Source organism: Enoplosus armatus, chromosome 5 (genome assembly GCF_043641665.1).
Source record: "Enoplosus armatus isolate fEnoArm2 chromosome 5, fEnoArm2.hap1, whole genome shotgun sequence".
NCBI classification, from domain to species: domain Eukaryota; kingdom Metazoa; phylum Chordata; class Actinopteri; order Centrarchiformes; family Enoplosidae; genus Enoplosus; species Enoplosus armatus.
The window spans coordinates 4,844,866-4,865,607 of record NC_092184.1 but is presented as its reverse complement, the minus strand read 5'-3'; the positions used below and the strand labels follow the sequence as shown (position 1 = coordinate 4,865,607).

The 20,742-nt window shown below is 41.9% G+C and overlaps 2 protein-coding genes across 5 annotated transcripts in view; both read right to left on the bottom strand.

The window, feature by feature from the left end:
• LOC139285555 (sushi domain-containing protein 6) overlaps nucleotides 1-855 on the bottom strand; it is an 11,959-nt gene extending 11,104 nt beyond the window's left edge. Inside the window, exon 1 of one of the 2 annotated variants that reach the window (XM_070906134.1) lies at nucleotides 723-855. The gene's annotated coding sequence lies outside the window, so the exon portion shown is untranslated. The remainder of the gene's footprint in view (nucleotides 1-722) is intronic. The other variant, XM_070906135.1, reaches the window with a different exon arrangement.
• A 7,404-nt stretch (nucleotides 856-8,259) lies between these two features.
• On the bottom strand, nucleotides 8,260-18,230 carry pak4 (p21 protein (Cdc42/Rac)-activated kinase 4). 3 transcript variants are annotated; one of them, XM_070905494.1, is made up of 11 exons: nucleotides 18,030-18,230; nucleotides 17,259-17,470; nucleotides 16,832-17,039; nucleotides 16,495-16,725; nucleotides 16,106-16,114; nucleotides 15,270-15,725; nucleotides 14,295-14,428; nucleotides 13,673-13,799; nucleotides 10,011-10,136; nucleotides 9,771-9,905; nucleotides 8,260-8,452 (listed from the first exon to the last, which is right to left on the bottom strand). In XM_070905494.1, the coding sequence occupies exons 1-11, from the start codon at nucleotides 18,228-18,230 to the stop codon at nucleotides 8,297-8,299; spliced, it is 1,995 nt and encodes a 664-aa protein (XP_070761595.1). In that variant the 3' UTR covers nucleotides 8,260-8,296. The 3 variants fall into 3 exon arrangements, with proteins under 3 accessions (XP_070761595.1, XP_070761594.1, XP_070761596.1); XM_070905493.1 differs by lacking the exon at nucleotides 16,106-16,114 and having other exon boundaries at nucleotides 16,495-16,728; XM_070905495.1 differs by lacking the exons at nucleotides 16,106-16,114; nucleotides 16,495-16,725; nucleotides 16,832-17,039; nucleotides 17,259-17,470.
• Nucleotides 18,231-20,742: the final 2,512 nt, after the last annotated feature.

Sequence of the window (20,742 nt, the reverse complement as noted above, 5' to 3'; positions counted from 1 at the left end):
CTGCATACGACTTCCCTCACAGAGATAAATAAAGTTCTAATGAATTGAATTGAACTGCACTGTTAAGTCTGCCTGGTGTTGCTATGGTGAACATGCCATCATACTTCAGTCTTATCTGTGAGTCAAGTGGTGCCATTTGAGTTAAGGGAGAGTCGCAGCAGGTCAGGTGTTCACACACACCCTCTAAAACCCCATACAAGAGGGACCTACAAAGACCTCTTCTCCCCTTGAAACCTCCAGAGACCCTGTCAGTCAAAGTCCTGTGGGACCCGCTCAGCGAACCCTGACAAAATCAAAGTGCTGGTCTGTATATAGTAACACAGTTTATTATGTAAAAAGCTCCTTTGTTCCTCAGCAGCCTCAGCGTGTCAGTGGAAGCTTCATGAGTTCACCATAATAATCCTCTGATTATTAACTATTAGGCCTTTATGGTTGGACTACTCTTATATCTCTGCAACATCAGTAATCAACAGGCACTGACTGAATTTAGAATAACACCCAATATTAGCTCAGAATGAAGTAAAAACTACAGGATCAATAATTCAATCTGCTTCATCAAATAAACATAAAAAAACGCTCGTATTTTTCACAGTCGATATATTATTTGTAAACACATTTCAATCACCGGCTGACGGTCACCGGCGGGTAAAGTTAAAACACCGACCCCTCCTCTCTTTAAACGGAGCGCATTTAAGCGTTGAAACGGTCAAATAAAGCCTCACCTGCGAGCCGTGCAGAAGCAGCAGCGCTGAGATCCTGGACTGAGGCGGCTGTTCGGCCTGAGGAGGACTCCTGGTGGCTTTACTGACACTATGACGGACGTAAAGTGAAGATGGATCAGATCTCGGTAGTCAGCCTGACGGTCGCGGCTCCTGCACAGCAACAAGTGGAACCTATTCGGGTGCTCTCGCCCTGACTCATCGATCAGCTGTGTTTGACACCGACACCCAGGCTTCCTATTGGCCGCTGCGCGCCGCCAAACCCCGCCCACCGGCGCGGCTCCGTCATATTCTGGAAACACTCTTTTTATCTCACACCACAGCAACACACACACACACACACACACACACACACAGTTACTTAGGAAAAGGACGTTGTGGCCAGTTCCACCATAAAAAAAACCAAATGCAAATAAGTAAACACATTGAAATAAAAATACTTTTGCTGGAAACTTTTTAAAATAAAAGCCACGAAGGAAATGTTGGCATCTGTTTTATAAACAGGCTCAAACATGCTAGCAACTCAGGGGCATATTCATAAAGCTTCCTAGTACAAAGAGTTGCTCCTAGTGACGAAATTAATAATTATTCATATTATATCAGAATTACGACGTGCGCTCACATCGACCATCCAATGCAATAATGCTATAACGCCAGAAATGCCATTGATCACGACACTATGATATTTGGCAACTGGAAAAATGCAACAGTGCATCCATTGCTGTTTGTATGTCGGCCGGTTAGGGCTAGGGATTTCCATACATCAGGCCTACTGACTTCACTGAGAGCGCGCTTTTATTTCTTTACTGTTGTTTGATCAACCAATCACACCTTTTAAAAGAATGTGTCATACCTAGCAACAGGGTCAACCTCACTTCCTCACTAAGATAAAAGTGTCTGTCTCTTCCTCGCTCAGAGTTGCTCTGAGTGTTTTCCTGAATCACTTCCTGAATCACTCCTAAGGTGTTGTTGTTTGTGAATACGGCCTCGGTTGCTAAATGCTAAACGCTAACATCAGCATGCTAACATGCGCACAATAACAATGCTAACATGATTATGTTTACCATGTCCACCATGAAAGTTTAACTTGTTAGCATGCTAACATTTGATAACATTTGGCCTAGTTTCATGTGTAATGTCAATTAACTCTGAACTCAGGTTCTTACCTTGAACTAGCCACTAAAGGAATGAAGAACCAGCAAAATGTCTTCACTTCTTCTTTACTTTCTATCCTGGTGAGATCCAAAAACACACACTCACACGCACAGCTGTCCTGCGGTCTGTAATAGCTGTCATTGTTTAGAGGGGCCTTTGGGCTGACTGACTTCAGTCAGAGCTGCAGAGCTGCTGCTCCGTTACTTCCACTGACGAGGCGACTTGACGGAAGTGCTAAAAATACAACGGTGCTGACTGCTGCCAGAACACAGCAGAGAAACGAGTTTCTTTGAGGTTTCCACTGAAAGCTGGTCGACAGTATCAGTTCATCAGGCAGCTTATGGTATCCTTATTTTATTATGTAATTAGCCACAATATCATGGCACTGTGACTGAAGTATCGTGATAATATCGTATCGTGGGGCCTCTGGTGATTCCGCCCTTGCTGCTGATGTCTTTTACTCGCTCTTGTTGTGCTGTTCACTTCATCTTGTACAGCACTTTGGTCAACTCTGGTTGTTTTAAACGTGCTTTATACAAAAACTTGATTTGATTTATGTTCACTCATCTGCGCCACCGATTTACACTTTGGATAAATGTTTGCAAGAACATTGAGTTGGGCCAAGCCTGACAAAAGACTGAGATGTCCCAAAAAGGGCCACCATATAGAGAACCAAACCAACATGACCTTTCCTCTGGCATCGCTTTTCTTTTCTTAACCCGTCCAAAAAAGTTTTGTAGTGTGTAATAATGAGCATTAGAGTGTTCACTTTAGATCATGATTGTTTTTCACCAAGAAAATACATTTTCCTCTTTGCCATTTGGGCCTTTTCTGCATTCACCCATAAAGACTGTGTGAGCATGTTTTCAAAGTTTGAGTGAAGAACAAGAACTTTCTCCACAACTCTTCTGTACAAATGTCAGAGGAGTGCTGAGTGAAACAACATGTCAAACACACAAAACAGAAGACAGACACCGTGGATGACTTTTACAAAATCTGTATTTGCAAAAAAAAGGTAACATTTGCAAAGTGAAGTCTATGTTTTTACAATACCAGTGAAGTTTACAAAAACAAGATGGTGCAGGAACAGCTGTTAAAGTCCGATGTTTGACAAAACACGTCAATACTGCAACAGATCAACAAAATCAGCTTTTACACAAGAGGCGAGTCAGTGAGGATCACAACAGTCCATTAGAGAAAGAATCCATTTGTTTTTGTTTTTTTTGTCACATGTGTCACAGAGCAGGCTGGTTGGTCAGTAGTGGTCAAGTTTTCTGGCGACACCAGAAATGAGCCTCAGTCAGCACATGCTCACTGCGGAAACCAGAGGGAAGTCCTGCAGGGGGTTTTCCAAGAAGCAAGACTTCTCACATTACAGGCCAATCCCCAAAGACGTCTGTTAAGATGCCGCTGAGCAAGGCACTAAACCCTGAACAGCAGCACTGGAGCTGCTCACTGGCTACTGATAAACAAATCAACAGAAAACTTTCGGAAGCTCTGTGGTGTGAAGCAGGGACATTGATTTTTCAGTTTCTACTTCTAGAAAAATCCAATTGGACTGAACCTCGTCTCCTTCAGAAAATGCAAACCGAGGAGTGCCGACTTTGAGGCCCTCGGGAACCACATTTTAAAAAAACAAAGAAAAAAACCTGAAGAATGCTCCATCTGAAGGTCTCAGCAATTTGAAAACTGTGAGGAATGTTAATGAGCTGTCGCTTTTAAACACATCAGCCAAAAGATGCAAACTCCAAGAAACACCACTTGGCATGAAAACAACATCAAAATCACTTTTCAGATTTGTGAGATGAGAAGAGTGAAGCGTCGTGGAGGTCTCCCTTCACCCTCTCTGTCAAGACAGAGTCATATTCCGTCAAGTAGTGATTGTAAATGTTAAGGCATGAACTCATGAATATGCATACAACACACACAGCAGTACAATCTGGTCCATAAAAATGTAGTTACAGTCTAACTAATAAGCAACATCAGTCCACCAGTAGAGGGAACAGATTTGGGATTTTCACATTGATAATCAAAGGAAAACTGATCAAATGTGGGACGACGCAAAACAGAAACAAAGCCTGTGTTTGTTTACACCTGGACCAACGGCAGGCAGGACAAGAGACAAGAGGGACTTACATACAACGGAGTACAAGGGCCACTGCTAGGAAAGTCAGTAATCCAAGATTTAATTTAGAGAATAAAGGCGAAATATAATAAGCACCTTATTATCACAGGTTTTAGGAGATTGAAATGAAAATGAAAACAGCTAGGGGACATGATGAAGCAGCGGTGGGAACACAGCGGGGTCCAAACATGAGGGATTTACAAGTAAAAATACAAAAGTGTAAACTGAAATATGGACTTTCAGGAAATGCTAAAATATGTATGTAATCCAATTAATCCATTTTGCTTCAAAATATTCCAAGTTTGTTTCTTGTATTATAATGACTTAATTCTCAAAATCTCAGATTATTATTCCCCCCCCCCCATCAGTAACCCTAATACTCCGTCAAATTTATAAATCACAATATTATCCTGCCATTTCATCCGCCGCTTAGGGCCTCTCATAAAGTACAGCAGGAAACACACCAGCATTTAGCAGGAGGCAGGCCCCCACCTTCATTAAAAAGTCTATTTGTTGTCAATCCTCAACTGTATAATTATGTAAAACAGTGATGAATCGATATGTGCAGTCTTAAACTGGATTTGAAAGATTCAAGTGGGATCAATATTCAAATTTGACATTCTTACTGTGAGGAAAAACAGGAAAATTCAAAGTGTCTTATCTCAAAACATCACAGCCTAGACTGAATTACCTCACCTACACCTGATTGTCATTCAATCTCATTTCATTCAGCTCAGCCACCGTCTCTCTGATTAGAAGCAAAAGGCTACAAACATGAAACATCGCAACACATTTCATAATCTGTGAGTCATTATTGGCTTGTCCCACGTTCGACCACAAAACAGATCCAGAAACTGACACAGCTGAAAACGTCTGATAAGCTGCCAAGGAGACAAAGTACAAAACGCCTACCAGAAATTTCTTGAGTGAATGTTTTGGAAGAAAAAAAAGTTTCAGGGACAAAGTTTGTGATTCACCTACGCTCAGCTAGTCCTGAAGCTCCTGCAGCCCAGGCACGTAAACATGATAATCCATGTTTTTAGGAAGTGGAAGCTTGAAGCTACAGACAGCGATGCCAGGAAAAAGTATTTTCACTGCGGTTTAAGGTGCAGCCTAATGAAGTCAGCATCATCTCAGTATATCTGACCTCTTCAAAAACGTGAAGCTACACAACATTAGTAAACAGGACAATAGTGACGTTAGTTAACTGGTCACATCATTCTCTCCATAGCTAGCTGGGATTTGCAGGAATTATCAACATTGTTAAAAAACAAACTACTGGAATAAAACTTGGTTCCTGCTTAAGAAAGGTCTTTATCCTACTATGTGCTGCTACTCTTCTTACAAGGCCTCACAGCTGTTGGTTTCCACAAAGAACCCACAAAGGGAAGGTTCACTGTATCAGCAGGAGAGCTGGAGTACAGTGCACCTACAGCTGCAGTATAGTTTGTATATGTACATAGAAAGGTACATGACAATGTTCTGTGTGCGACAAGACCAGCGAGTGCGCTACCCCATCCAAAAAACGTCCAACCCCTCCCTTTGTTTAGTTTCAGTTTTGACTTGGAGACGTGGAGACAAAAAGCAAGTAATCCTGACAGGAGACGGCATCTAAAAGTACGAGAAAATGTTTCTCTGCGACGATTTTCAAGGAGCTCCAGATCAGTGGGAAGTATTCTGAGAGGAGGCTCTCTGCAGCAGCTGAACTGGAAGACACAAGGAATGGAAACAGCAGCTTTGGCATAGAGAGGGGAGTGTGTCTGCAGGCCATGTTTATGTACATCTCTTTGTTGCATTACCTCAAGAGGGATGATTTATAACAGAGCAATGGCCTTAATTTCATCTGCTGTATAAATGTTCATTGCTACAAGGTACAGCGTGAAACTACAGATGTGTCTACTGATAAGGATGCCTCCTTTTCCAGCCTGAGAAACATCAGGGCAGAAGTGGGTGTTTAATAACAAGACCTGGGAACAAACTGAGCTGTAATTAATTCTCCATGGTTTCATTTAGCCTGCTGAGGCGGTCTTTGGGTGATGTTTGGATCAGTCGAGTATTTGAAAGGGAATTTAGAGTGATTTGCAGTGACTAATCCCTGGTGTGAAAAAAACTCCTAACACGTTACAACAGAGTTATTAACTCCACCATGAAAGAGGCTTTCAGCCCCTTTAGAGAACTCATGTCTGTCAGCAGAACCTCCAAAACAGCTTTTTTCACTTTGTTGGTGATCATTTGGGAGTATTTGCTATTATTCATGAAATTAACTGAGACATAATGCCAAATCTTAAGAGTATGTTTGTGGGGAATTAAACTTTAACTTTATATTTAAATTGAAGTTGACAGGAATGCTGTCTGATGGAGGATCGTGCTCTCTCAGTGCCGTCCAGAACAACTTGACACAGGTCCAGTAATTCCTTTAGCGTATGTGTGTATGCACATTATTAGCAGCTGTTACTCACTAGTGTTTCCTGCCCTCTAACTACTTCTGTTATCTTTCTGTCATCTGCCTAATGGTCCACTTTCACAGAACACAAATGCAAACACTAAGAAAGTGACAGATCCCACATCTCACACACACATTAGGAGCATGAGCAACACCATTCGTGTGAGATATAAATCTAAACAAAGCCTCTTGCTGATCTGTAATACTCCTTTCTGGGTGTCGTGCTGTGTCTTGTAAGAGCTTTCCTTTATTGTTTATAAATTAGGGAATCGTGGGATGACAAAAACCTACTGTTTGCTCCTTTCTACCACTCACACTATGAGGTGGATTCAATAGCCAGATGCTTTAACTAGGCAATCAAACATTAATCGGTTCAATCGAACAACCAGTGTAGTAGAGGAACACAATGAGTACTCCTCCACATCAGCAGCCGGCCACGTAACTAAAAAGAGCATGACGTTATAAGGAAGCTGATGTGCACCACAGAACAAAAACAACTTGCCTAAAAAACAGCTTGTTAATTTTCTACCTCAGAAGAACCATTAGTTTGTGAAGTGAGTTAACTCTGTCAGCTGAAATAGTTAATTAAAGATTTAATAAAAGGGTCTGGAAAAGCTCTTTTAAAAACAAAAACCTAAAAAATGCTCACACGTGTATGATGTTTTGTCAGGATTTTATACCCATTCCGTTTTAAGGGGCTGTTCTCTTGTTCTCTCTCTGCTTTTCCTTTGCTGCTCGAGTGACATCTTGACCACTGAGGTTTACGGTCAAAAAGTCCTACCTGGTCTGGTCTAAAACAACAAAACAAAACAAATGTCTAGTGTCTATTATCTGGAATCAACTGGGAGTGCAGCTTCTATCTCTCGCCAACAGTGCTTCAAAAATCACATCTCTCTAAAATAAACCAGGAAACAAATAATAATAATAATAATAATAATAAAACAATCACAAATTAGAGATAGTAAAACATCAAAACTGATATATATCTCTCTATGTTCATTGTACTTACACAGGAAAATAAGGAGGAAATAAGAAAAAATCATCTGTTAAAAAAAACGACAACTCCAGTGTTTACCTTTTGACTTAGTGTATGTTTGCTTGTTTACAACAGGAAGCTAGTATTTATATGGCTACAAAATAAAGTCTGTCTGACTCATGTCTGGGTCAAAAGATGTCCTCCCTCAGTAGTAAGTTCTGGGTGTGATGAGGATAGTGTCCGAGTCTGGGATCCATCCGTGAGAGAAGTCTTTGTAGTGTGAAAACTCGGTTTCCAGACTTTCAAACAGTGAGATTAAAATGTCGCTAAAATCAGTCAATGGGCTCACGGCTCCTTCAAAGCATCCGATTGGTGTGCAAAACCCCACCTTCACACTTAAAATCCAGGTAAGGTCCAAATGGAAAAATAAAAAACAGCCACAGTCCTTTATCTTTCCAGGTCAGGCCCTTCAGATAAAACAAAATGTTTACATGAAATCGGCTAAAATCACTCAACTCTCTCAAAGTGAGAGCTCACACATGTATAAGCCATGAAACACTGTCATTAACAGTGTTGGCAACATGTGTTTACACACACGTTCTCGCTCTCACCCTCTCTCACACTCACACTCTCTCTCACACTCACACTCACCACCTTATTGCCTCTTGTTAAGGGAAGTCACTCCCCATAGTTCAGTGACTAACATAAGAAAAATTGAATACTCCTGCACACCCAGTTCACACTGCAGCTCACCAGCACTTTCTGAGATTTGCCCACAGACACCTCATCCGTGACCTCTGTGTGCAGGAGTATTCTGTTCCATCTGAACCTGCACATGATGCCCTCCAGAGTCTGGAGGTCTTAGTGTGTCACATGTCTCATCTCATCCTATTCTGCCTCATCAGAGGCACGATGCAGGACGGCGGACCCGCCTTCGTCAGGAAGGGGTGTTTGAGAAGCTCGCTGGCTGAGGCCCTCTGAGCCGGGTCTCGCACCAACATCCTGTCCAGGAAGCCTTTGAGCAGAGGGGAGACCTGGGAGAGGGAACACATCCAGAGTCAGTCAGGTGTCAATGATACTATCCTCTAGGTCTGTTAATCAAGTTTTTGTTGCTCTTTGGCACAAAATGGGGAAATGACAGTTGTTGTGAATCAATCAAACCACATGTACACAATCAACCAGCTGGTTGTGCTTAACCAACCGGGAGGTTGTAAAATCTGGTGACAGTTTCACATGAGTGAGATTGTTGTAAAACCTGAGTTTACATGAATTTCTTTTGCCAGTAATCAGATATCTCCCTTACAGTCTACATATTTTGAAACAAGACTCACATATTGGGACCTCTTCAGTGATATATGATGATGCAGATTCAAAATAACTTTATGAAGGATCGGTGACAGAAACAGAAATGCAGACTTTACTTATTGTACGCATGAATTTGTGTTTTCCAGCTGTGGAAAAGTATAAACATGTATCTGGGTTACACTAAGAAATGGAATCAGATATTTTGTTTACATGACATTTAAGAAATCAGGCTTTTACTGAAAGCCATAAATAAATAGATTTCTAAAGTGCATGTGAACTTAGATAATACTACTGACAATCATTTTGCCAGAAAATTATATTTCTGTCTTTCAAAATTGACTTTGCAAGCTGCTTGTTTTTTGCCAAACTGCATTTCAAAACATATAAACCTACACAATCCACCCAAACAACCTTTATGGTCAGTTGCTTCATGGCTGAAGGGCGAACTTACACAAGTAACAGGTGGGACAAATTATGAAACTGTTATTATTCCTCTGTTACTCCTACCTATGCCACACATTTCTGCTTGACCACTGTTTTATTTAGCTATCTTAATGCCTTTGTGAATTACACGCCATCATTAGTCAAGGTCGAGGCAGTAGTACTGGGATCTGTGCCAAGGTGGAAATAACCTCTGTCATTGTTGCTCAAGAAGCCTACAAAGAAGTCAATGAAAGGTTATAGATTACTCAACACTGCTTTAATGTAGTGCGTCACTTCTCAATCTCAAAATGCCCAAATAACTGCTGCTAACTATCTCCCTTTATAATCAAACCCTTTCCTCATAGCCAGTGTTGTAAAAAACAAGACCCACTGCAAGTTGTCTTTTCTCTTCCTCTTGTAGAAGCAAAGGATTCATGTTATAATACCAAACAATTAATGGTATTTTATGCATCTCATTTTGTTGTTTTAGCTAAGGGAAACCACAAAAGACATCAAATGTGTGTCTGATGGTGTAATGACACCCCTGACATCTGCTAATGGTGCTTCACGCAAGATAGTCAGTCAAATTTGTGTTAGTGTTTTCAGCTTTTGTCTCTGTCGCACCTTGTGCAGGTTCTTCAGTTTGGGAGGCAGATTATCTCGAATCATTTTCATGGCCTTGAGCGGTGGCTCGTTGAAGTACGGCGGCTCCCCATCCACCATCTCTATGACCATGATACCCAGAGACCAGATGTCCACCTAGACACAGCGAGAAGAGACAGTCAACAAGTTGAAGACATGCGCTTGTTTACATGTCCAAATATTAAAGTAACAGTAAAATCCTGAGGGAAGTGTGAGTATTACCTCTGGCCCATAAGGCAGTCTGGATATGAGCTCTGGTGCCATCCAGTACGGCGTTCCGACCAGAGACTTTCTTCTTTGCACTTCTTTAGACACCTGGGCACAGAAACCAAAGTCTGACAGCTTCACCTGGAGACAGAATGAGCCGGACAAAGAGATGGATGAAAAGAAGAAACATGAGTCAAAGATGAATTTTTACAGAAAGTACACAAAGTCATAATCACCATCACAGTCAAAGAGTTTTTAACATCACATTTGTGCCTCAGAAACTGTTCCTGATGCTGTTACAGGGCTAAAAAAATAAGTTTGCAGAATGTCTGGTACTGCAGTACAGCTGGTTAGATAGTAGTTTATTCATTGTGCATATTATTATAAATTCTGTCAGCATTGTACATTTGACAGATGAAGCGAAGTTCAATAAAACCAAATATTTAAAATATTATTAAAATAAATATACCAAATATTCTAGATGTGTTTCAGCTGCATAAAAATACATATTAATTAATTTATTAATAATTAATAAATTAATAATATTCCGCTTTCTTATTATGCTTCAGTCGTGTAATCCAGTCCGTGAAATCTCGCTACCATCCACCACTCTTTCTGAGAATATTAGTGCATGACTGGTTATCTAGACAGAGGACCAGCCTTTGATGTTGCCCACAAGGCCGACTGCTAACCTCAGATAACTCGGAAAGAGAAACTAAACAAACTTGCTCTGAGAACCGGTGCACACATGTATGAACACTCACATACAGACACTAATATGATTGCAGCCACTGAGGAACTGAGCTTCATAGACTTTAATACAAATCTAACCCCCAACATTAATACTAGAGGTAACCAAAACAGAGATCCAATGCCATTTTTTTAGGAAGTGAGACACTCCCTCTCACATATCTCACCCAGCACACAGGTGCATTTGGATACACCAAACACATCCACCCTACTGACGAGAAACACTTCAGGCTTGGTTGAGTCTCAAACCCAACCCACACTGCAGCCAGCAGGAAGCTTTCTGTGTGAACGTGTGACCACTCAGAGGTCTTCCTGAAATTTAAACAAATACTTCTGTCAAAATTAAAACATTTTCACAACTTGAAATAAAAAATGTTGTATTTCAGTGACACAAAGTCCACATACTGTGAGCTGCTCCTAATCTTATATTATTCTCTGTAAAGTGTTCAGAAATTTAAACCCTTTGATGAATACAGATGACACTTTTATTTCATATTATTATATTTTCATAATTTAATTATTGACAGATCACACTCTGTTACATGTGATGGGCAGCATTATAAAGCTTGTGTATAATCAGTTTAGCATTAGACTGGAGCTGCAACAGAAAATACTTCATTTGATTAAGAAAGTCTATTGTGTTTGAAAAAAGTCAGTGTTGATACACATGATGCCAAACAAAAATAAAACAAATCCCATATCATCCAGAGTAATAAAGATCATGACATCTACCAAAATAATTTGTCACATTCATGCAGCTTTACTGAGATCACTTTATCATAGAGCAGAGTGTTCTTTGAGAAACTTGTTAGCAGGAGTTTGAGCAACATGAAACACTCCCTGCAGGTGCTTTTTCTGCCTCACAGAACACAGTGATGCAGAAGTAGCACAACAGTGTCACTGTAGAGGCCATGCATACTGCTGGAGGCCGAGGCGAAGGGTGAAACCACAGCTCATAAAGACATCAAACCACAAACACTCCTCAGTTGTCATTAAGGACGCTGTGGTTAGCTCATCTTAGCTTCACATGTGTGACTTGCACATATAACCTATGTTGTATGCAAGAGACTTGGCAAAAAACGGCACCATGCCAGCTTATTAACTATAACAACAATGAAATGAAGTTACTTAAGCCAAATGTCATCAGAAACCGCTTACAATATTAATAATGTGAATTAAGAAGTGCAGAGAAATTGGGTAACAACAGTTGCTACCTAGCCTGACTTACTGGATGTAGGCTGCTGGGATAAGTCGACTAATTCAGTCGCCATTCTCCTCCCCTTCTGCTATCTGCGCGTTACGGTTTTCAAATTCCTCATCGCTATGTGAAACAACAACATCAACAACCTCCAAGCTAGCAGCCTACACACTGAAAATGGCAAGTTTTGACAAAGATTTGGATCGTCCGTGGTTTTAACGAGTCGAGCAAGCTCCTCCAGAGCTTCACCTCTAGGACACATGATAAAGTTATGTTTGTCTTTTTTGACAGTAAAAGTTGTAAAATCCCTCCCAGACACTACTTTGCAAGGGCACCATCCGCCACGTGCCGCCCACGACGATTGTGATTGGGTTAAATAAACACAAACAAGCCAGAGCATTTTTTTCCCCCTATCCCAGAACGACGATGGGTTGAGCCAGACCTTTCTCTTAAGTGTGGTGATAGGTCTGGCTGTGCAAGACTAGTTGCTGCCTAACAACTATAACAATGACAGATGTTAAGGCCAGGCTAACATCACATCTGTGATCTCAAAAGGCACTTGCTGATTGAATGAATGTGGGTGAGTCAGTAGCAGGATGTGATACGCTTGGCTGAAAATTACTCAATTTGACCCCTTAAATTCATCCAATCGTGTACAAGTATGTGATCTTCATGATATGACCAATGTGGACAAAGCACACCAAAGCACTGACGACATTTAGCAGGAGCCTTGTCTTAACATAATCACTTGTGCTCGGTAATGGTGTGGCTGAAACCTCAGCTCAGCAGAACCACACAACTATGAATTTTGCACTGGGAACAAGCAAACAGCAACATTTGACACAGATCTCAGTCTCGTGTAATTGTGTTCTCCCTCATCTCATCTGGACCACGACTAAAACTCTACAGTAGAAACTTAAGTGTTAGACACCGACTACATATGTTTATGTGGACTGTGACACACCCGAAGCTAGGTTCCTTTTTCTGTAGAAAGCAGAAACTTGCTTGTCAACAGGCAGGAAGTGATTTGGCATCAGCCTCAGTTCTACAATAATGGTTGACAGAGTGGCATTTAGTTCCTTTTTCCAACCTACGTTTATTCTGTAAAAAAGGGTGAAGTTCTGTCAGTGGCTACAGTGCTGTGCTGAGTTTGGGCATCCTGTGAGACAAACTCTATATAAATAGGAGTGAGCACCTCTCTGTCCATCATGTGCACACTTTAAGCCTTTCTCACAGAAGACATTTTGACATGTCATAGCAGGAAAAGCACAGGTGTGGCTAATAAAATTGATGATTACTGCATCCATTAATAATTATTACAAAAATTATAATGAATAATAACGGGTGACACCCGTGCATGTCCTGCTAGGACTAGTCAAGACATCTGCTGTGTTATGCTTTTATGCTGATAAAGTGCTGCCTCAGCCGCAGTATTGTGGTTTGACATATAAAAGCAGATGTGTGCTGCCACTAATTTGAAAAGTGAACAACATTATTCATGTTGTTTCTGCAAAGCCACATACTGAATACCTGTCCTGTAGTGACTGGTCAGCTTTCTCCTCTGACATTTCAAAAGGAAGCTTTTTTTTAAGATTCACTACAATAATAGTTCTGTCTTTAATGCCTTTTATTATCTTCCTGCCTAAAAACTAAGATACAGCTGTTTTATCTGGAGTTATGTTGAAAAAAGCAGTGTGACAGGACCCTCAAACAGGAGTGTGGTACATACCCGGCCATCATGAGTGAGGAGGATGGAGTCGCTCTTGATGTCTCTGTGGATAACGCCCTGTGTGTGGAGGACAGACAACGCCTTCAGGACAGACAGACACACTGTGGCAATCTGCTCCTCGTTCATCCTGGAGAGGCAAAGAGACACCAGAGAGATGAGTCAGTTTAAACTTTTCACTGCCTGTTTTTGCAGTTGCATTAGTGCTGTTTTTTTCTGTTTCACTCTACAGTCAGGTGTGATCATTTCTGACATGTACTAATGTGTGTACACTGCGTGTAACTTTTTATTATGTGTCTTTGTTTGTTTAGTGCTGTTCTACCACTGTGAGGACATTTTAATCGTGACCTGCAAAGGGACTGCAGATGGAAATTAGCTTTAAGCTGACTCTGATACAAAACATCAAATGGTAACATTAAATAAAGAAATAAAAGTACAATGACACAGGCCCAGGTGGTATATCTCTCTGTGCAGAACACATTAGGTAACACTGCCCCCTTATGGAAGACAAGAGTTTTGAATCAGTATCAGAATCAGAAATACTTTATTGATCCCCAGGGAGAAATTATACAGGAGGTGCCCTTAAAAGTTGTGAGGTGCTACATAATTAGTTTCTCTCTCTCACCTGGTGTGTGTCACGATGTCAGTGAGAGCTCCTCCCTCCAGGAACTCCATGACGACCCAGAGCTCGTCTCCCACCAGGTAGCTGTTGTACATCTCCACTACGTTCTCATGGTGATAGTCCCGCATAATCACCACCTGCAGTTACCACAGTACTTCTCATTAGACTCAAAAGAATGACAAGGTGGCCGTGCAGGTAAAGAGATTATCGTGTATCTGTAAGGTCGAAGCTGTATCGATCAACAACCATGAACTCAGACACTCTGAATTTAAATCTCTCTAAACTCTAAATTAGCAACTAATGTGAGTGTGAAATGGAGCTGTGTACTCTACCACCTACATAAAAGTCCAACCTTTCATTTCTACTGACGGCAGTCCTGATTTCTTCCATGAGATGTGTCTCAGTTATTTTATTCTGTGATTTTATGTCTAAAGGCTGCATGAGCTGAGAGTGAGACAGGCTTTTACACGTTGTTTTGCTGCTCTGCAGTGAAATCTGCAAAATTATTCCTGCTTGTATCAGGAAAAGCGTGGAATTTACTTATTTACATACACAAAAGAAAGACATTTGTTGTTCTCGTCTGGTTTAAAGGCACTAGTATGATGGCATATCACTGCCAAAATCTGAAAGTGCAAATGAAAATATTGTAGCCTGAACTTAAAACAGACTTTTATATTGAAAATTTCTCAGTCAGATTCATCATACTTTTGAGCTGTCAGTGGTATACATTCAGGGTAACTAGTCTAACTATTAACTTGTCACAAGGCATACATGAAGTAAAACAGGCCAAGGAAAAGAAAATACAATCTAACAACATTACTTATCACAGTGGTAAAATGTAAGTGCAGTTAAGCATCCATTCTGCAGCCCTCAGAGCATCAGGGGATGCTTTTTGTTATCACGTTCAGTGTGTTTGGACATTGTCATGCTTTGAATCAGTGTCTACCAAACAGCATTCACTAGATCATGAACTCTTACCTCGTTGAAGAGGAGTTCTCTGCGTTGTTGTTTCCTCAGGTCCATCTTCTTCACGGCGACCAGTTTCCCTGTGGTCTTCACTGTGGCGATACACACGATCCCCGTGGACCCCTCCCCTATCTTAATGTAGTGGTCCAGGTAGGTCCGTGGATCGCCAGGATCCACCACCATCTGTAGCGCCGCTCTGAATTGCTCATGGGAAACCCTCTGGGGCTCCCTCTGCGGTGAGCGGCCCTGGGGCGGAGCACTTGAAGCTGGGGGGCCAGAGGGCACAGGGGGCCGCGGGGCTGGAACGTTGGGGTGAGGGGTGTGTGGGTGCTGGGTGGCCTCAGGTGTCAGGCTGGGGTGGGATGTGTGATGAGGGTGCGGGTGGCTTATAGGGGGCTTGGAGCTGGAGGAACCTCGGGCGGAGTGGCTAGAGGGGCCATTTTGAGGGGATTCATGGTGTCGAACCGGCTGGAAGACACAGGCAGGAGAACGTCATCACAAACACAACATACATGCACGTATAACAAATCTATAGGAAGCTGTTCTTTCACGGTGGAGCTGCAGCAAGTTATGTATTAATAACTTACATCATCAAAAATATGAATACGACATTAACATAGTTAGAGGGAGTGATATGGATTTAATATAGAATATTTCATTTTACTTACGATATCAATATACTGTATATTGTAATTTTGTCGGGAAAATCAATTGAAAAAGTTTTATGGACAAAATTACCAGATAGAAATGTCCGTTTTTGCCTGATCCAGCAAATTAAATAACTGACAAATGAAGGTACTTCATCACATTGATGCAAAAATCCTATAAAAAAAATCCAATAATGCCACAAAGACGTCCTGCTCACTGCAAACTGCAATGGCCGAATACACAGAAATGTTAAAGGGATAGTTACTGCAGTAAAAAAATGTGTACTTATATCTGAATAGTTTCATATTTTCTTTTTCATTACATAATTCTGTAAAGCAATTTGGCACAAAGCCCTGAACTTGACCTCCATAAATCTAAAATAAAGACAGAACCAGGACAGAAGCAGCTAAATCTGACCTGGAGAACACAGCGCAAGGTGATAGGAGCTATCACCCATCAGCCAGTGGCTCAATTTGCACGTCTGCCTTTTTCTCTCAGTCAACAGCTTCCCTCAGAGCAGTAGTCTCTGCTTGTGCCTGTCCTGGCTGGAAACAGCCGCCTGTCTTTCTGTTCATGCTGCCGTCCCTACCTGTCCAGTTGGGCTGCGTCCGCCCTCGCTGTCTGTCCTCGGGTAGGTGTTAAATGGCCGTGTGGTCTGTTGGGCAGTCTTCATCACCCCCTCTGTTACTGGCAGGTTTGGGGTGCGGATATTGGGCCCAGAGAGAGGCCTCTTGTCCCTGGGAGACTGAGGGCTGCCATCCCGCATCATGTAGCTGGACTTTGGCCTGTGGTCACTGGGTTGCTCCCTGTGAACCACCTGCTCCTGAAGAGAGGCAGGGTTTGGGTGAGAGATGGAGAGATTAGTGGGAAGTATTCAAGGAAAATGGATTGAACAATAGGACAACAGCTACATCTTCAGTCCCTACCTGGTCCCGGTCCCGAGGCTCTCTGTCTCTGTGAGGGGGAGGAGGAGGGCCGGAGCCTGGTCTGTCCCTGTGGGCCCTGCTGGGCTCTTGGCCCCGGGGCTGCTGCTGGGGCCGACCCTGGACTCCCTCATCCCAGTGTGGAGGACGGACTGCACGCTGACCCTGGCGGGGGTCACCTCCACTAGGGTGGTCTGGGCTGGGTCGATCTCTGAGAAGCAGAGTGATATAAAGATCAGTTCAGATACTTGTGATGTAACAGCTTATTGGCTTGTATTGATAAAATCTCTGCTTTATTTCTGTGTCCATCATGAAAATATAATGCTTCTGTGCAACATGCTGCTGCTGAAGAAAAAAGCAGAAAGAAAACACAATTATAAAATGCTTCAAATTGTATTTTTGCACCTGGAGATGCAGTTTAACTCCTCACCTGTCTTGTCTATCAGGGTGTGAGTAGTATCTGTGGTGAGGATCTCCATTCTCCTGCCCTCCTCCTCCTAAAGAGCTAGAATCCTTGCGAGGCTGGATGGGAGGGCTGCCTCGTCGCAGAGAGTTGGAGCGAGTCACAGACATGGTGTCAAACTCGTCCAACAGCCATGTCAGAGAGCCGTCCACTCCAAGCTTGCTGCCACGTACTATTGTCTGGAGATTTTGAAAAACAAGAAATTCTACTATAGTGGATAGAGGATGACCGGATGAGAGACCCTAAGACACAAAGCTTGTTGTCTCACTCAGCCACTTTGGTAAAAACCATTTAAAAGTGCCGAGAATTGTCACTATTTTAGGATTCTGGATGAATTTAATAGCTTGTAAAATTATGAATGTGCTTGTGAATTGTTTTTAGTCAAAGTGTCTATTCAATGACAATTTAGTTGCACCCAAAGACAGAATTACACACTTTCAATTAGTGCCACCAAATTTATTAGTGACAGTAAGTAAAAAAGTCTCAACTTGACTGTTCTACATAAGTCTGGCTTTTGAAGACCGAGGCACTGCAGTGACTATGCTGTGGTGAAAATGCAAAAGTCTTGGCTAGCTAGACATCAGTATTAGTACAAATTTTGTCAAATTGTAGCTTGATCTAGCAGCCAAAATCCATGAACTAATATACAGAATTCATCAGTTCATCAATTCATTCAGAACATGCATAACTTTCCTTAGCTAATAACATGTTTGTTGTTTTGACTTTCGCTCATCCCACCTTGCGTGGCTCTACAGTAGTTATGACAGTCGCGTCGATGAAGGGTTTGGGCCTTTTGGCTGTGTCTTCGATGAGCGACTGCCATTGCCGCGGCAACCCGACAAACTTCTGCTCCTGCTCATCAAAGTCAGTATGTACGCGATGCTCAAAGTTAGATGGAGCGGAGATCTGGATACGAGACTTCTTCTTTTTGGTGAACATGATGGCGGCTGAGGCAGCTGCAGCCTAGCATCAGACCTGCAGGGAGGAAACAGGAAAGACTGAGAAACAAATGCAAATGTAACACTTCCAAATGATATATGTAAAACATACCACACATGCATGCATACAGGCAACTTCAGACAACACTCAACTACTGTCTTTACTCCATTAAAAGGAACTTTTCATGGTCCAAATAACAATCGATCAGCATTTAAAATTAGCTTTGAATGCTGACTGAGTGTGGTTTCCTATAAAATGCAATCAATGACCGAGAGAGTAAAACCATTTAAACCCCATTCTGCACAATGCTCAGTAACTGACAGCTTATAAAGTAGCAACCAAACTAAACTAAAGTAGATAAAAAAAAGTCCTTATTTGCAAACTCACATAAACATGATAAAAATGCTGTGTGTAGTTCAGAAAATACACAGCCACCCAATTGGCTTATTTCGGCCCATTGAGCATTTATCGGCATGCTGGCACTAAACCAGCTGTGACCTTTAGCTGAAGGTCATCAGCAGGCTCTACAATAGGCTCACTGCTGGTCTCCCATCACTAATGACATGACAACTGCTCCTGCTCCAGCATTAACTAATGGGCACAACAACACAGCTAGCCTGGAGGGGGACAACATTAGAGCAACTTCGATGAGCCATTTCCTCTGCATCACTTGCTGCTTTTCTCACCGTCTCAAACACACTGACTGTCAGAGCTCAGGTGTCACTTTCTGCTATGTGCAGTACATACTGTGCATGTTCACAACAAACTGTACAGTCCAGTCTGCTGGTGACAGCTCATTCTCTGTCAGATAAAACACATGCATACTCTACGAAATACTACAGTCCAGTACAGTGTCACCACAAAGTATAGCCTCAAAGTGTACCATCAAATTCAGTCAACAGAGGATATTCAAAACGTTCATAAAAACATAAATTATAACATGAATGTCAGCCGAATTCCTTTTAGCTGCTTCAGTTTCACGGTCTTGAGCTGCGTGATTAATCGTGTCATTCCATTTCTTTGGAAACCTCAAGTTTTTGTGAGAATTTGTGAGATCGACCCTTCGAGGGCTGAGGGAGCGAGTCATCAATGATGGTCACTCAGCGCTGCAGATCAACCACTGTGCATTGAAGTTTCTCGTCATTTCCGCTATGACGTCAACGAGCTTTGTAGTTTTACCCAGTATAACTAGTTATACCCAATATTGTATTAGAGGCTACATAATTTATGCTGCTTTTCTAAGCTTACAAGACATTTCTGAAATTGCAAGCCTACTTACCAAATGTCATGCAATCATCCAAAGGAAATTCCCAAGTTGCCTTATTGAAAGGCATCTGTAATTATTGTATCTGCACACATAACAGACCATCCATCGGGACTGACGACTACTGACTACTACTGAATAGTCTCCCTCTCAACCTTGCTGCTTTGTCAGTGGGTATCAAAGGAGACACTCAAACAAAGCCAAACAGAGGCTGCGAGTGATCAGTGTGTTATGAGCAGAACCAGACCCTGCTGGGCAGCAGACCAGAGGGGGCAACAGGAGTGGTGGGACAGTTGGCCTGTTAAATTCTCTCTCTCTTCTTGTTTTTAAACAAAATACTGTACCCAACCCAAGAACAAAAAACAGGGGAAGATAAAAACAAGGCAATGAAAAAGATGCAGGGATGTGAGGACCAGAAAGGGAGAGGCGGATGGTGGGCGGGTGAGATGAGAGAGGGTGATCTGGGCGGGTCATGAGTTAGAGGCCATGAGTCACGCTGCCGAGCTCACAGTCTGCGGTGTTAATAAAGCCTTTCGCAGCAGGAGTGTTTGAAGTCTAACAGGACCCGCCCAGGAACACACTGGGAAAAGTGAGGTTCACAGCCAACAACACAGCCTCGACAGCACTGACACAGAACTTTAACACGACACTCTGCTACAAACAGTACAAAGAAATCAGGATATCTCTGCGCTAGTGTGCATATGATAAATATCCATATATTGGCAGTTTATTATGAATACTTTGTTTGTTATTAATGGTGCAAACAGTATTTTATGCATCAATCCATTTCCAATATTTTGTTGGATTTATGCAGTCATGCACAAGTGCCCAAACACTTTTTCACACAAATCAAACTGGCTAGCTGGTTAAGATGGAAGCATCGATTAGCTAACTTGAGACATGAGAAACAGATTGCATTTCGGTTAATGCGTTCCACCTCTTTTGCTCTAGCCCACCCAAACGTGATTGGTCAATACCATTCGTACTACAAATGGAAACCAGAACGCTTCTGACACCAAAATCTTGTCCCCTGCCTACAGATCTGTTTATAGAGATTAAGATGGAAGAAAACAACACCGCTCATATCCTCAGGCATGATGTGTTTATCTCATAGCTTAATTAAAAATTACTATCTAATATCATAGCTTTTTAATGAGAACACAGAATGAGAATATAAATCACCATGTATTCCACTTAATTTCTAGAAGTGACAGAAATTCCCCATAACTTTACCAGATGTCGTCATCA